Here is a 15,914-nt window from a genome sequence, read left to right as displayed (position 1 = left end):
TATTATATTTAATTCTAAATAGTGTCAGTAATAATTTATAACATAAGGTAATACGTAAAATTTAACTAAAATATATATTTTAAATATTTTATAATTATACTTTATCAAAATATGTAGTAGTACATAAATTAAATTGCATTTTGTATGAGTTAATAAATATGCATTTTTGCAAAATTTATACATTATTTATTATAATATAATTTTAAAGTAACCATACATTGATGTTACACTAATATTTGTGATTGCTGTAACTAGAAGAATATTTATATGAATAAAGAAAGTTTATATTAGGTTTACATTAATGAAATTTTATAAATAAAATAATATTATCATAGAAAAAGTTACAAATGTATGTGTATTTGTTTAATTACAATACATCTTTAAGTCTTTAGCAATTCTGCTTTTGTGGCACAGGTACACATAACTTAAGAAAATACAAATAAAATTATCACAAATTACTGCAAATAAGTTGTCCCTTTTATCTATACATGATCTCTATTGTATAAATATGTACAATTATTGGTTGGGTTATACGTTTTGTAAACATTCGATAGGAATTAACGCAAATTAGATTACAGTATATTAAAGCAATATGAAACAATATACTTCAAGTATAGGACATAATCATTTAAACGTGATTTTTTTTAATTAAGTCAGATAAAAAAAATTTTAAATTCAATTAAAATATTTATATTAATTATATTACACACACATTCTTGTCAGTATATTGTAATTACAATAACAAACGTGAACTGTTGTATTTTAATTATATAAATAATTAGTGGATCAATACTGATTTGTTAAGAACAAACAACAGTTTACGATTGTAAATTTTTACACGCGTCGTTATGTACTTGTCACTATACTGGTCTACTATATACTACAGTTTTGTTTATATTATTGACAACTTTATGTTTGAATATGTACTTCGATATTAAAATACTACATTATTTTTACTAACTTAAATTCCATATTTTGCATAACAATACAAATTATTTCCTAGTTATAAAATCAAAGTATTCTGTTATTGTTATATAAATATGAGATGTGTGATTCGTGTCAAATGAGTTATAAGACAATTATAATGATAAAAAACTAAATACAATTTGAACATTTTAAAAATTACTAGCAGTTTACTATTTCACTAAATGAATCATTTACTAAAGCAAGAAAATACTAAATGTTATTTATACAGAATATTGTGTTGTGTATTTGACAAAATAAAGAAATAAGCTAAAATTAAATAATCTCTAATGTAGTATTCAGATCATAAGTTCATGATGACAATTACAAAATATTACGATCTTTTATGTATGCCGAAGTGATGATATTTTATCACTGTGTCTATGAGCAAGTCTTATTTCAATTAAAAAAATGTAATTTTTTGGATACCTCACTATTTGTAATTATTTGTTCGCTATACAATTATTTAAAAAATATTATGTTCATTTTATTGAATGACAAATAATGATGATAAAGCAGTCTTACAAAAATCGGTGTACTAAGCACACCTGAGGCATTGCTAATTAATTCAATTTTGTCCTTATAACAAGAACATCAAGAGTATATTCTTATAAAATCTAAATAAACTAATAAAGAATAATACTTAAGAATATATCCATTATTCAGATAACTTGCTGGTAATTCCATGGTACATGGAATGAAGACTGGAACAGTATTTAGAAAAATTAATTCTCTTTATGATGATGGACCTTTTCTTCTCTTGTTGCTTTCTATTTTCTTCTTATTCCCAAGTCCTAACAAGATTATAATTTATTTAAAAAAACAATAAACGTTTTATGTTAAAAGCAATATTTGTGTTATAATACATTTCAATAATTAAAAAAATTATCTTACGTTTTAGTTGAGCCACTCGAGAACGAGTTACACGGGGAGAAGTCTTAGATACAGCAAACGCTGGTACAGAAGTCTTCTTCTTTAATTGAGCTATTTGTTCCATGGCTGGTGTCATCCACTTTGTTTTAAGATCACTATTTGAAAAACATATTATTTTCATTATACATTATTATTGAAATACTCTAGTTCTACAAATCGAAGTATAATATTTACTCTAATGATTTTGGTAATCTGTGTCGAAATGTGCTTGATTGTTTTTCCTTCATCTTTTGAATTACATTTAACATAGCGTATGTAGGTAAGGATGGAGGTGGTGGAGATGGAGGTGGTGTAAGTGGTGATGGTGGGGACTGTACATTAATTTTTGCAAGTTTATCAGGGTGAAGTGCTAATACTGCTTCCCAACAAAATTCTTGTTTTTCAACTTGACATCTCGGTTGCGTATTTCGCGTCACACGAATCTAGAAATAGTAACACTTTAATAAAATAATGATATAATAACAATTTAATTAACGTGATATAAAATTTCATTCTAATAAAAAATAATGTATAGAAAAAAATGATACCTCGGCATTAACAGGCCGACACGGTTTTCTTTCTCTTAAATATGGTCGTTTAAAAGATATAGGATAAGAAATATTCTCATTAGATTCTTTTTCACGATATAAATATATAGGAACGTTATTTTTTTGTTTAAAACCAGATTGAAATAAACCACGCAGGTAAGAATAGTTAGGTTTAGTCTCGAATCCCAATTCAGTAATATATTTCATATATTCCACAATGGCAGCTGTTCAAAAATATTTATCATTAAAACCTTTTAAAGAATATATGACAATAAGTAATATAACATTCATAAATCTTTACAAACTAAATACTGTCTACAAACAATAAGGTCAAGAAAATATGTTTTAGTTTTATATACAAGTCTTGTAACTTACCAGGTGGCTTTTCATAAGGAAAACATTTATGTATAAATAATGGTAAATTTGCAAAAAATAATTCTTTTTGTGCATGAACTTCCTCAAGATCCATTGATGATGGTACAGTATCATTTTCTTTTTCCCAAGGCAATTTACCACATAACCATTGCAATATATTATATCCTAGTGTTTCTAAATCTCCCCTTCTTGAGTGTGCTGAGTATTAATTTAATATGTAATACACTGTGTAATATAGTATTCCAAAATATTTATATTACATTTACAACTTACTTCCATGATGTGCATCTCTTGATGTAAACTCTAATGTACCCTCGTGTGCTCTTCTTTCATCATGAACAAACGGTTTATGCATACCTTCCGCTGTACGAAAACGATAAGCTAATCCATAATCAACTAAATATGCTTGGGACTTCTTTGCTTTAATATCTTCCTCGCGTAGAGATAATAAAATGTTTGATCCTTTAACATCTGCATGAGCATATCCTCGGCTATGAATATATTCAATTGCATCCAACTATGTAAGAGAAAAATAATGGAATTACAGAACTAAAAAAATATAGATAAATTATAAAAGTTTTGTAATTTTACAATGAAATACCATCTGAATAGCTAGTCTGTTAACAAGTTTAGTTGGTAATTTTTTTCCATTTGATACAAATAGTTTTCCAATATCAATACCATATCTCGGAATTACTAAGAATCTGTACTTTTCACCCTGGTATGTGTAAGAACCTGATCCTTCATACGTTGGAACACCTATCCGTTTTTTCCCTTGTGATTTACACCAACCGTCAACTAAAATTTATTATGTTAACATACATGTATAGAAAGTGTAAAGTGCATATATTATTCATGATTGAATAACTTACTCATATGCTTACGAGCTGCTCTTATATAAAAATTCATTTCAACAAATAATGGGCCATTATTATGTGGTTCAATTTTGATAACATACTTTGCATCTTGTCCAACTGGTGAATCAATATCACTTGATGCTGTAATAAAAAAATGAAATTAACTATGAATAACAAAAATACATTTATTCTGTATAAATCTTTTTTTAAACGCAATTTAATAAAAAGTGGAGGAATAAAGTATTACCTAAATATACATCACCAAATCCACCATATCCTATTGTATGCCCCAATTTCCATTTGTTTTGAGTAATATCAGTAAGTATTTCTCCAACTGGTAAATGATTAGGTAATTTACAACCTGTAGCTGCTCTTCTTTTAAGATGCATTTCTTCGCCTCTTCTTGGTGCCATTATCACTATATAATCATTTGTATGAAACACAATCAAACAATTTATTGTTTATCAAAGACAAAACAAGGCTTGTTCTTTAAAAAGGTACATTTTATAAAATATTTCCAAGCATGTTTTATAAGATTTTATTAAAATATATCAAACAAAAACACACGAAACACTGATATAATAATTTATTATACTAGTTAGTATTAATATAAATTCCTAAATAATGAATGTTAATATACACATTTATATTTAAAACAACACTTTATTACGTAAAAAGGATTCAATAAAAACTTATTTTAGTTGAAATCATCTCTATTTTTTTTTTTTACAGATATTTACATATTAAGAAATAATGAATAAGGACATTAACAACAAGTGTAAATGATTTTTCACATTTATATATATACAAAGAATTATGTGAGTACCTCAAAATTTAATATTTAAAAGAATGAAAATATTGGAAATACAGTTTGTATTAAGAATAAATAATATAATTTACACTTAAATTTTGTAGTAATTATAAAACAGAATTAATGATGCAACTAATGAAATTTTGCAAAGTATCTATATCTGACTTAGTTTTATCAAACCAAATGTATAAGTTTATATGCAAGTAATGTACAAATTTGTAATTATATCAGAAAAATATATACACATTTATACATTTAAAATTATAGAAAGAATAATTGCTCTCATACATAAAAATGAAATTTATATTTTAAAGAAAAATATATCACTTTTGTTTAAAATGATTTCATCATCTTTAGGCATTTAAATCATTTGAAATAAATATACGAATTGTTTTTGTTTCCTACTGTATATAATTATTTTCTATTGTCAAATCATACAAAATAAATTAAATTTATGTAGTATTATAAAAAAATTAAATATCAATACTGTATAGAATACAGTAAAAAATAGTTGAGAATAACATAAAATTGTAGAAACGTGTATACAACATTATTGTGATTAACCGTTACTAATATATTAAAACATGTATTATTTGAATTCTAATCAAGATTATCTAATGAATATAAATTATATATATAATTATAAAAATGTTTGAAATCATTTCTAGTATTTCCTCGAAACTACATATATGATCCACAGATCCGCTTCTCAAAACATTTTTATTTTCTTTTCTGCGTGAATTCGATTAAAAAATCTACTTGTAAAAATTCTGTGTCCAACTGTCATCCTGAATAGTTAACTTAGCAGTGAAAAGTACAGAGTATTCTTCCATTTTAACTTGTATACCTCAGAAATTGTATTAGAGGACATTGCATACAGTCACTAATTGCTTTGCTGATCGGTATCTTCAATAATTTAGAATATTTATTTTTTTATAGTTTGAAATTATAACAATCCTCTGAAAAGAATCCACTTCACCCAGCTTAGGAATGCATCACACTGCCATTTCATGAACTAAGGACTAAGGAGTTTAGTGGAAGCCGATCAACTAAAGAGGGCGTTCTAAAATTTACAGTTTTCGATATTTGTGGAAATAATTTTAAAAATTCGGTTTTTATTTAATTTTTTCAAGGTTCTACTCCGAATTTACTAAATATTAGAATTTAAAGCAATAGTATCTGCATTTTCTGAATATTTTCAGCAATTTGCAAGTCTATGATCTGGAACTTCGTTTCTGTTATTCAAATTATGAATGGGTTTAAAGTATCTATTAGGCCGGTATTCAGAGTCGCAACTTATTTCTAAGCTGGTCTTAAGCATATGCTTAACGATAAGACATCGGCTAGATTCACAGTCACCGAATAAGCAACGTCAAGCAACGTCTTAAGCATCAGCTTAAGCATTTGCTTAGGAAAGTAAATGCTTATCGCTGTAGATTCACAGTCGATGCTTAATTTTCATAGTCGAATAAGTCCGTCTTATTTGTAGAAAACGAGTTCTTATTTGGCTTCATTGAGGTTATGTTTTTAAGTCGACGATATTGAAGACTTAAGCACGCGTTTGAAGGTGTTATTGTGCAGTGATGGGACGGGAGGGAGTAGGTTAGGGTACACGAATACGGTAAAAGAGATTAAAATTACCGATCCCTCCTGCGATGCAGCTGTTAATTTGTTCGCGGTATTATGCTACTGCAAGTTTTCAGGTCATATAAATATATCAGTATCACTACTCCTAAAAGAAGTAGAAATAAATAAAGATTATCTATATATGTACTGTAATTGTAGCTTATTCTGGGAGACACGATGAATGTTTCTCAGCCCACAGTCTCCCCCATAGTATTTAAGGTGAGTTCACTAATAGGCAGTCTGATGAAGGACTATATCAAGTTTCCCAGGGATCCAGACAATTCCACTCAAAATCGCAGGTTATTCAATAATCTGGGACAGGGAAACAGAGCTATTGGTTTACCAGGTGTGGATTTTATATCATTATAACTTTTTCTATATACACATATACATACATACATATACAATGTAATTGATTTACCAGGTGTGGATGGTGCTATTGATTGCACCCACATTAGATTAACAGCATCCAGATTCAACAACATGGAAGAAATGTACAGGAATAGAAAAGGATATTTTTCATTGAATGTTCAGGTATGTCATTAAGTTATTTATTTTACCCAATATTTATTGAAATGAACCATATTAATATTTTACTCGACTGATTGATGCACAAATTAACATTAAATTATTCGATCGACTCAGGTACAATGAAATCCAGATCAGGACCCAACAAATAGTAGAAAGAACGTTCGGTGTTTGGAAGCGCCGTTTTCCATGTCTTACAAGGGGTGTAACAACGAAGTTCTTATGTTCCACAACAACGGTAGTTGCATGTGCTGTGTTGCATAATTTAGCCCTAATTTTCAGTGACATTCTTGTAGAAGAAGATGAAATTGAAAACCAAAATGAAGATGGAGAAGAATTATTAGGAAACGTGGAAACTGTTAATGGCATTGATGGATTTGCTACACGTGAAGCACTCATTGCTTGTACGTTTCATTGAGTAATTGTGTCAAATGAAATGTAATAAGGGGTTTTTTATGCCTATCGAGCCAATAAATAATCATTATTCTTTCGGCTCAAATTGGTTTAATTTATTGATTAAAATACCCTCATCCTCAGTCATATCACAACCTATACCTTGAACCAATAATTTCAGTCGTAAGTTTAATTTTGTGTTATTTTGTGTTCGTATTTCAGAATGAAACTTTAAATATAAGAGATTTTTATAACGTATGTGATAACATTAATTATAAAATTGTTCTTAATAAATTTGGCTTTTTTTATTAATAAATTTGGCTCTGTCTATCGCTCGCTCAATTATTTGAATTCAATTCAAAAACCGCGTCACTAAAGAAATAATGCTACATTTTCAAGAATCATTTTCATTGGTTGTTACAGTAGAAAATCGACGGAAATAGCCGAATGTCAAATAAGCATTGCTTAAGCATGGACCTCACTAAGCAAAGCTTAAGCATCGCTTCCTTAACTAAGTCGGTCTTATACTCCGACTCTGAATACATAGCGACTTAAGCATTGCTTATTCGAATAAGACGATCTTAGTCAAGAACGTTAAGTTCTTGCTTAGTTCAGTCCTTGCTTAAGTTGCGACTCTGAATACGGCCCTGTGAATCTGGTTGGATTGCAGTTTCCTGGGTAATTGATTTCGACTATTTTATCGGATAAATCAAGGTCGGAGAAGACGATAGGAAGTGTCCCGAGGTCGATATCACGTGGCATTACAAAGTTAAGGCCATTTAAAAAAATCACAATTTTTCAAAAATTTTCCGATAATTTCGGATCCAAAAAATAACCTGACCTAACCCAACCCAACTTATCAGCTAGAATAGCTAGCCTTTGAATTAGCTTAGCTTAGTTCTCATCAGCTAGAAAAGCTAGTCTTTAACTTAGCTTAGCTTAGTTCTCTTCAGCTAGAGTAGTTAGTTTCTAATTTAGATTTTTTAAAATGGCCATAACTTTGTAACGCTACGTGATATCGAGGATATCGATGATATCGAGGACAGTGAGGACATTGATAAATGTTTGGTATCATTTTAATTTGAAAAATCTCTCCAATGCGCTAGTAAAAGTTTCAATGAGAAAAAGTCAAAAATAAAAAAGTTTTATAATTGAATTGGTATTAGTAACACCGATACGTTTCGGCTCCTCGCCTTTAATCCTTGGACCTCTCGCTCCTCCACTATCTGTCCCTTTCTACGTTCACGCTTGGCTTGCGCCGCATGTAAACACAGAATCGATACCTCGGTTGAATAAATGCAACCGAGATTGGAACACAGTGGTTGCATTCCATGATATTCTGCTGTCCCAAAAATCCTCAGTCGTGAAGACGTCTTCGACAGTATGTATACCCTTTTGTTTACGACACCCCGCACGATTGGGTACTTTCTCTGGAAGGGGAAACACGCTGACAAAACACATATGGCCTCCCTCAATCGTTTGCCTACTTCGATTTTTTTAACTCCGAAAGCACAGCGCCCAAACCTATCGTAATTTCACCCTGCGGCCTTGAGTAGCTTTTGCAGGCGATTCTGAAAGTACTTTCCTGCGGGCCGCTTGCCTGTTGTAAACACTTTCCATTCAAACAAGCAATCCTTCGATTCCTAATAGTTGAGAGACCCAACGTGGTCATCAGCCATCCTCGATCACCAGGCCTGTTTAGTCTCACTCACCCTCTTTCAAGACCTCACGCAGTCCAAAGCAAACTAGAGTCGAGTTAATTGCCCTCGACGACCCTTAAAAATAAGCCGTCGCTAACACATTGGTAAAAGTACAACAGTTTTATTGTTGCATTGGCCTCGAAAAACTGGTCAAAAATATTTTAGCATTATTTTAAAACGTAAAGCCATAGTGTAATAGGTTGTTGGAACGTCAATTACAACAGAACTGAACATATTCAATTAGTAATAGCTCAAAAAATACTAGAGATATAAAAGTGTACTTTGCTGTAATTATGCATATGAGGTAAATTTAATTCTATCACTTATCCTTGAAGAACCAAAGCAATATTTGGAAACCATATATTTCGAAGATACAATCCCTGTTGCATACACCACCTTCTACTGTATATGAAATACATGCTTTCAGATAAAAAATTATATAACGGTTTGAATGCAAGATATTTTTATTTTTATTTTTATTCATAACTTCGGCCTAAGTGTAGAATAATTACCTCCTCGCTGATTTTGATGATTTTTAGATATTTTATAGCAACCAATATTTTGAATCATTTTTTCCAGAACATATAAGCGACGGTCTCGCTTAGTTTCCGAAATATTTACGAAACACATTAGTTATAACATATTGAATTCTGCCTATAGATGTGCGCCTGCGACAGCACATGCATAAGTGTTGGTTGTCATCCGCTGGCCATTTGTCTTCTGTTCAGAAACGAGGGTCGGCGAACGTAAAGGCTCCGTTCATAACTGCATATACCAGACTTCAAGAAATGTGCAGTCCAATTCAATTAGAAATGAATATCATTGATGTGATGGGTTAGGAAAGGCTATATATTTAAATTCGGCTGCCGTAAAGCGGCCGGCAATGTTTTTCTGAAATAATAATAAATTAAAAAGAAGTATAAAAAGAAATTCTAAGCAATGAACAAAAGCGATTAAAAATGCGTATTATATATTATTTAAATAAAAGTGTTGCCGACCGCCTTACGACGGCCGGATGTAAATATATACCCTAACCTGACTTATTACATCAATAACATTTACTTGTAATTAAGTTTGAATAGACATTTCTTGGAGTCTGGTATATGTAGTTGTGAACGGAACCTTTACTCCTGCTCGACCCTCGTTTCTAAAGGGAAGGTAAGTGGCAACCAATCTGACGCGTATGTATGCTGTCAGAAACGAACAACTATAGGTAGAATTCAATGCATCTGTATCGGCAGCTTTCTGCGAACATCTCGGAAACTAAACGAGACCGCTCTTTATATGTATAAGAAAAAGTTGTTGAAAAAATCGATTTTCAGTCATTACATACTAAATCGATCACTTTTTGACGTCACCATCGGTGACGAGAAATGAAAATTGACATCACAATGAGCTGGAAAAGGACGCGGTGTACCCCTGTTTCAGGTAGGCGAGTTGTCCGCTAATATGGCCGGTTATCTATCCCGTTGGTCTCAAACAGTCTCAAAGCAATACCAGCAGACCTCGTAATGACCCCATTTATACCTGGAAAACTGTATTAGTAACCACTCTTGGCCGTTGATATTGTTCAAAAAAAAAATAGAATATCATATCCGGAAATCGGGAAGGACGTATTTATTCTGCAGTTTTACCAAAAAAAAAAAGTAATAGCAACAAAAATTAATGATAGAAATAATGATCTCTTGACATATGGGTTGAAAATCGCTATCGTAATCGATTGATACATTCATGCACACAGGCGAGGTTCGCAACACGGCAGAGCGCTTCAGCGCTCCACAGGCACCTTATTCACGTCCTAAAATCCCTATAACCTGGAACGGCGCACGCAACAACACTGTTGCGTGTCCGTTCGCGGAAGATAGGGATATTTGGGGAATTAAAGGCGTAGGTACAATATCAATCATAGTGTTCGTTCGTCTAGTGAAAAAGCACTAAAGGGGAAGGTGCCCCTACCACCGGGTCACGCGCGAGCGCGCAGCCATTATGTCTCGTTCGCATGAGAAATACCTTTGTATTTCAGGAGAAAAGAAATTTTTTCAAATAAATGCTTAATCGGAGGAGTGAGGCGGTTCATTCTTCAACGAGTAAAATATATAACCAGCACAATTAAAAACTCGCTTGTCGAAATAATTAATTGCGTCGAGCCTCGGACGGCGAAGGTGGCTCCCTCCGCCCTATAGGATGGTGCACGAAACTGCGAACGCAGACCGTGATTCCATACCGAACCGGAAGCTGCATAAGAGCCTCTCTCTCGCACTGTAACTTCTGTCCTTGTTTAGCCCCATTTCACTCCGACTCCAGGCTCGTCGAATGTCATCCTTGTCGTTTCGCTTATGTCGAGATAGCGCGAAACCGCCTCTCGTTCGAATGCCTCGATTACTTTTTAGCCATGTGCGATACTTCTGGTGTTTCAAATTTCATAATAGCTCAGAGTTTGGGAAAGAAGGTAATTAGAGGCTTTTGGGAACAATCCTCTTTACAAAATGCAAATACGAGTAACTTAATGGGAGATCTTCTTCTTTCTTATATCAGTTTCTTTAACACAGGAGTAAATGCAAGCATTGAATAACAGCGAGTAAAATGAAACAGTTTCATCTTATTCGTTTTTCGTTTTTTCCTTTTTCTCCGAAATCGTTAGAGGTATCAAAAGACCTTAGAAGCAACAGTTATTCACCTTAAGGTATAGTATATTTTATGCCTCGACAAAAAATTGTTTAAACAATTACAAAAAGTTATAAACGTAACAAGGATTGTTTCCAAAAGCCTCTAATTACCTTGTTTCCCAAATCGCATTCGAACCAGGGGCAGTTTCGCGCTATCTTGACGTAAGGGAAACGACAAGGATGGCATTTGACGAGCCTTGAGTCGGAGTGAAATGGGGCTAAACAAGGACAGAAGTTACAGTGCGAGAAAGAGGCTCTTATGCAACTTCCGGTTCAGTATGGAATCACGGTCTGCGTTCGCAGTTTCGTGCACCATCTTATAGAGCGGAGGGAGCCACCTTCGCTGTCCGAGGCTCGACGCAATTCATTATTTCGACAACCGAGTTTTTAATGGTGCTGATTATATATTTTACTCATTAAGGAATGAACCGCCTCACTCCTCCGATTAAGCATTTATTTGAAAAAATTTCTTTTCTCCTGAAATACAAAGGTATTTCTCATGCGAACAAGACATAATGGCTGCGCGCTCGCGCGTGACCCGGTGGTAGGGGCACCTTCCCCTTTAGTGCTTTTTCACTAGACGAACGGACACTATGATTGATATTGTACATATGATAATCCGTGGAGCGCGGAGGCGCTCCGCTCGCAAGGCGCGGAAATGAAAAATATAAACTGTTATTCCTGTTTACTGTACTTTAATATTTAGAGTTCAATTTAAGGCTGATCTTTAACTTTGTGTTTACAATGCTTTAAATTGCTGCGTGAGAACGACTTGTCTAAATCGAGCGACAAAATCATTCTAACGATTCTGCGCTTGGCGGAGGAGATCTTCGCGCGTTGTCGGTCGATGCCCCTTCCTTGGTGGATCCTGGATCCTCCCTCAGGATCATCCCTCGTCCAATGGTGGAGGAGTCCACCCCGTCTCGTGTGGGCCCCTTCTCCTGGCTGTAGTCCACCCTCAGGCGCGTGGAAATGGAGGCGCTCCGCCAAGACGCTAGAGAAAGCGTGGGACCCAGAGAAATTAGGAAACGACAAGACCTTGTACTTGCCAAAGCAACTCTTGAGGAAATTTACGACCCTCTCAGAGTGCACGAATAGACAGGATATCGAAAAAGACTTCGTAGTTTTTAAGGACCGTTCGTGACTTGGTCGAAAACAACGAATTGGCTATGGTCTATCATAAATTGGTCTTTTAGGAACTTTCGAAGTGAAACTATTCCATTCTCTAGATTTCCGGCCTTCTCTCAGCTCGATCACCCACGTCGAGGGGTTTACAATTTACTCTTTGACTATTTATATAAACGTACGCACAGACGATTTTCGCTCTTAATTTATGACCATCGATACAAAGGTCCTCGAAGAACATTCAAGACATATCGATACAATAGACTATCGATAAATATCCCCATGGCAGTGTCGCCACACCACTCTAAACATATTCACGTGATAACGTTTCACGTTATGTACAACACTATAACATTTTTCTACCAAAAAGTCCCTATATAGCAGCGGTTGGCGGTATCGCGTGCGTACGTTAAATATATTTCAAATTTGAATCTTCAGCGTTCTTCCGCTATCTTGTTTGGGACACAATAAACCAAATGTTGCAAAAGGTAATATTTTAAAACAATTTCACTAATGAAATAATAATAAAACGTACGTGTACGTACCTACATCAAAGTTATATAAGGAATATAGTTATGATTACTTTGGTAATATGAAAGAGAAATGTGTAGGCGGGAGAATATTATAACTTATTATTTCTCATTAAGTTCTGTTATTTAAGAAGTTATTAATTAGTATTCGATTCGTGACAATAATTTACATAAGATATATTAATTTATAATGACCATTAAAAAATCACAAACCACATTGTTGTATGAAATATTAGTATGTTTCTAACCTCAAACTAATTTTACATAAATTTATAAATTTCATGAAAGATATATATGTTGATTGATAGAATGGCTGAAGAGAATGAGGATAGTAAAAATTCTTCTGAAAAAGGTCGAACTTCTATGGAGATAGAAGTTGAAGATGTTTTTCAGTCTGATGCACCAATAACTGACGAACAAGGGGGAATTAGAGTGGATGAAGAGATATACATACCACCTCCTTTGAAAACTATCAGTGTGGCTGATATAAGTGGTCCTCGACTCATGATAACTAAGATTGTCAATGAAAATTTCAAAAGTTATGGTGGCACACAGATTATCGGTCCTTTTCACAAGGTAAATATTCATGTTTCTTAAAAATATTAAATCTACTTTCTGAATTCAATCTTTTCCTCTTTATAGTGCTTTTCAGCCATTGTTGGGCCAAATGGTAGTGGAAAAAGTAATGTCATAGACTCTATGTTATTTGTATTTGGATATAGAGCTTCTAAGATTCGGTCCAAAAAAATCTCAGTTTTGATCCATAATTCAAGCGAAAAACAAAATATCAATAGGTGTACAGTGTCTGTACATTTCCAACAAATAATTGATAAGGTATGTATAGTACTAAATTTATCTATATCAAATTTGATAAAATAATGATTTTGTTTAGCCTGGGATGGATTATGATATTGTTCCAAATAGTGAGTTTGTTATATCCAGAACAGCATTTAAAGATAATTCTTCATATTATGAACTTAATGAAAAGAAAGTACAGTTCAAAGAAATTGGGAGGCTTTTGCGATCTTATGGTGTAGATCTGGATCACAATCGCTTTTTAATTCTACAGGTATGTATCACAATATTAGTAGGTATAACCATCACAAATAATTTAATGAAAAACGTTCGAAATAAAATTTATTCGATTCATGGAGTCTGTTTAGGTCAATGTAGTTTGATTTGTTATACCTTATGTTTTGTGAGATATTAAAGTGGAATTTTAGAATTTTAGAATTTTTGTGTTCTGGAATTCTGGAACTCTGTTATTTCAGCATTTTAGAATCTTAAAATTTAGAATATTCGAATTTTTTAATTTTGGGATTTTAGAATTCTGGAAGTTTAACTGTTTAAATGATAATATATATTACAAAATATAAGATATTAAAAAAAAAAATTATATTGGATCAGATCTTAAATAGAATGAATTTTATTTTAAACATTTTTTGTTGCGGTCAAATTATTAGTAAGTTATTTTTTGCTAATTCATACTGTATATTTCTATAATTTTATTTTGTATGAATTTTTGATTAACATAGGGAGAAGTTGAACAAATAGCAATGATGAAGCCTAAGGCTCAGAATGAGAATGATACTGGCATGTTGGAATATTTGGAAGATATAATTGGAACTTTCCGTTATAAAGAACCATTGGAAAAGCTATCGGAGAAGGTAGAACATTTATCAGATTATAGAACGGAGAAATTGAATCGTCTTAGAATTGTTGAGAAAGAAAAAGTAGCATTGGAAGAACCCATGCAAGAGGCTGTTCAATATTTGAAAATGGAGAATATGGTTATAAAATTGCAACATCAGCTTTATTGTTACAAAAGGTAATTTGATCATTAATATACGTTGATGTTACTAGGTAACAGATTGGGCCTGGTGTTCTCCGAAGATATGGACTAGCCCTCTCATCATTTTGAAATTCTAACCTTTCAAAATTCTAAAATTTCGAACTTTCCAATTTCGGACATTTAAAAAGTCCACAGTTCGAAAGTTCTGAAAATGGAAAATCTCTGTGTTCGAAAATTTTTAAGTTCCAGAATTTCGAAATTTTAAACTTCAAGAATTTCAAAATTTCAAAGTTCTAGAATTCCGAAATTCCAAATACCCAAAATTCAAATACTTAAAAATTTTTAATTCTATGATTCCGAAATTCTAAAATCTTAAGATTCTAAAATTCTCTTCAAAAATCTTATGGAAATAAATATTTAGGCCGAAATATAATTTCAATTTTTTATTATGCTTGATTCCGATAGAAAAGATAGTAAGGATAAAGGATCTGGGCTACGCTAGAAAAAGTCTTAGTTACGCCAGTGTTAATAAAATCAGTCATTTATAAATTTAATGGAAATTTTATGTTTCATTAGATTTGAAACTATAAAGGAAGTTGAGCAGCATGAAACCAAAATAAAAGAGTTAAACGAAGATTTATCAAAGCTTATGGACAAAATAAAAGAAGTTCATAAGGATAAGGAACAGAAGAGTAAAGTAATTGCAGAAAGGAGTAAAAAATGGGATAATTTACAAAAGAAAAGAGATGATGTTTTGGTTAAATTTGATAAAATACGAAAACATGACGAATCACTTCATGCAGAATTAGTGGAGACAAATAAAAGGCGAAAGGCTAATATAGCAACTTTAAAAAACGTAAGATTTAATATTTTCATTTTTGCCAAATACAATATTGCCTTATATTGTGCCTTACAATGAAAGGCCTCCCAAAATAATACTGCAATTTTAATGAAACCTGATTAGCCTTATTATAGAAATTTTAAATTTTCAAATTTCCAAAGAGCGACATAAAAAGTCATCTTTTTTTGGTCTCATAATTTTAGTATAGACCTTTGTACCAGATAATTGCTTAATCATAAGACATCAG

At 32.3% G+C, this 15,914-nt stretch overlaps 2 protein-coding genes and 1 long non-coding RNA gene across 6 annotated transcripts in view; 1 reads left to right on the top strand and 2 right to left on the bottom strand.

Annotated features, from left to right (window-relative positions):
• Nucleotides 1-253: 253 nt before the first annotated feature.
• Nucleotides 254-6,249, bottom strand: LOC117600031 (serine/threonine-protein kinase VRK1). 3 transcript variants are annotated; one of them, XM_076692610.1, is made up of 10 exons: nucleotides 5,226-5,268; nucleotides 3,903-4,073; nucleotides 3,671-3,796; nucleotides 3,400-3,596; nucleotides 3,072-3,315; nucleotides 2,799-2,996; nucleotides 2,424-2,647; nucleotides 2,071-2,318; nucleotides 1,858-1,991; nucleotides 254-1,757 (listed from the first exon to the last, which is right to left on the bottom strand). In XM_076692610.1, the coding sequence occupies exons 1-10, from the start codon at nucleotides 5,251-5,253 to the stop codon at nucleotides 1,699-1,701; spliced, it is 1,629 nt and encodes a 542-aa protein (XP_076548725.1). In that variant the 5' UTR covers nucleotides 5,254-5,268; the 3' UTR covers nucleotides 254-1,698. The 3 variants fall into 3 exon arrangements, with proteins under 3 accessions (XP_076548725.1, XP_034170842.1, XP_034170841.1); XM_034314951.2 differs by lacking the exon at nucleotides 5,226-5,268 and adding an exon at nucleotides 6,108-6,249 and having other exon boundaries at nucleotides 255-1,757; XM_034314950.2 differs by lacking the exon at nucleotides 5,226-5,268 and adding an exon at nucleotides 5,314-5,473 and having other exon boundaries at nucleotides 256-1,757.
• Nucleotides 6,250-7,254: 1,005 nt separating this feature from the next.
• Nucleotides 7,255-9,912, bottom strand: LOC143306112 (uncharacterized). The gene is made up of 3 exons (XR_013063535.1): nucleotides 9,776-9,912; nucleotides 9,226-9,604; nucleotides 7,255-8,788 (listed from the first exon to the last, which is right to left on the bottom strand). It is a non-coding gene; the product is annotated as an uncharacterized LOC143306112 (long non-coding RNA).
• Nucleotides 9,741-15,914, top strand: part of glu (structural maintenance of chromosomes 4-like protein gluon) — a 43,688-nt gene continuing 37,514 nt past the window's right edge. The window contains exons 1-6 of one of the 2 annotated variants that reach the window (XM_034340586.2): nucleotides 9,741-9,871; nucleotides 13,343-13,610; nucleotides 13,677-13,868; nucleotides 13,927-14,103; nucleotides 14,570-14,862; nucleotides 15,403-15,682. In XM_034340586.2, coding sequence (XP_034196477.2) covers nucleotides 13,344-13,610; nucleotides 13,677-13,868; nucleotides 13,927-14,103; nucleotides 14,570-14,862; nucleotides 15,403-15,682 — 1,209 coding nt within the window. In that variant the 5' untranslated portion in view covers nucleotides 9,741-9,871; nucleotide 13,343. Of the gene's footprint in view, nucleotides 9,872-12,831; nucleotides 12,993-13,342; nucleotides 13,611-13,676; nucleotides 13,869-13,926; nucleotides 14,104-14,569; nucleotides 14,863-15,402; nucleotides 15,683-15,914 lie in introns of those variants that run through there. The other variant, XM_034340585.2, reaches the window with a different exon arrangement.

The sequence above is a fragment of the Osmia lignaria genome, chromosome 15 (assembly GCF_051020975.1).
Source record: "Osmia lignaria lignaria isolate PbOS001 chromosome 15, iyOsmLign1, whole genome shotgun sequence".
In the NCBI taxonomy this organism is placed as follows: domain Eukaryota; kingdom Metazoa; phylum Arthropoda; class Insecta; order Hymenoptera; family Megachilidae; genus Osmia; species Osmia lignaria.
Note: the sequence above shows the minus strand (reverse complement) of the source record. Positions and strands in the feature narration are given on the sequence as shown.

Bases quoted from the DNA above. Each gene is read 5' to 3' on its own strand.
- LOC117600031 (XM_076692610.1), bottom strand. From the start codon at position 5,253: ATGACAGTTGGACACAGAATTTTTACAA. The intron at 3,597-3,670 runs GTAAGTTATTCA...AATAAATTTTAG, and splicing joins AGCAGCTCGTAAGCATATGA to TTGACGGTTGGTGTAAATCA. The intron at 2,997-3,071 runs GTAAGTTGTAAA...ATTAATACTCAG, and splicing joins AAGAGATGCACATCATGGAA to CACACTCAAGAAGGGGAGAT.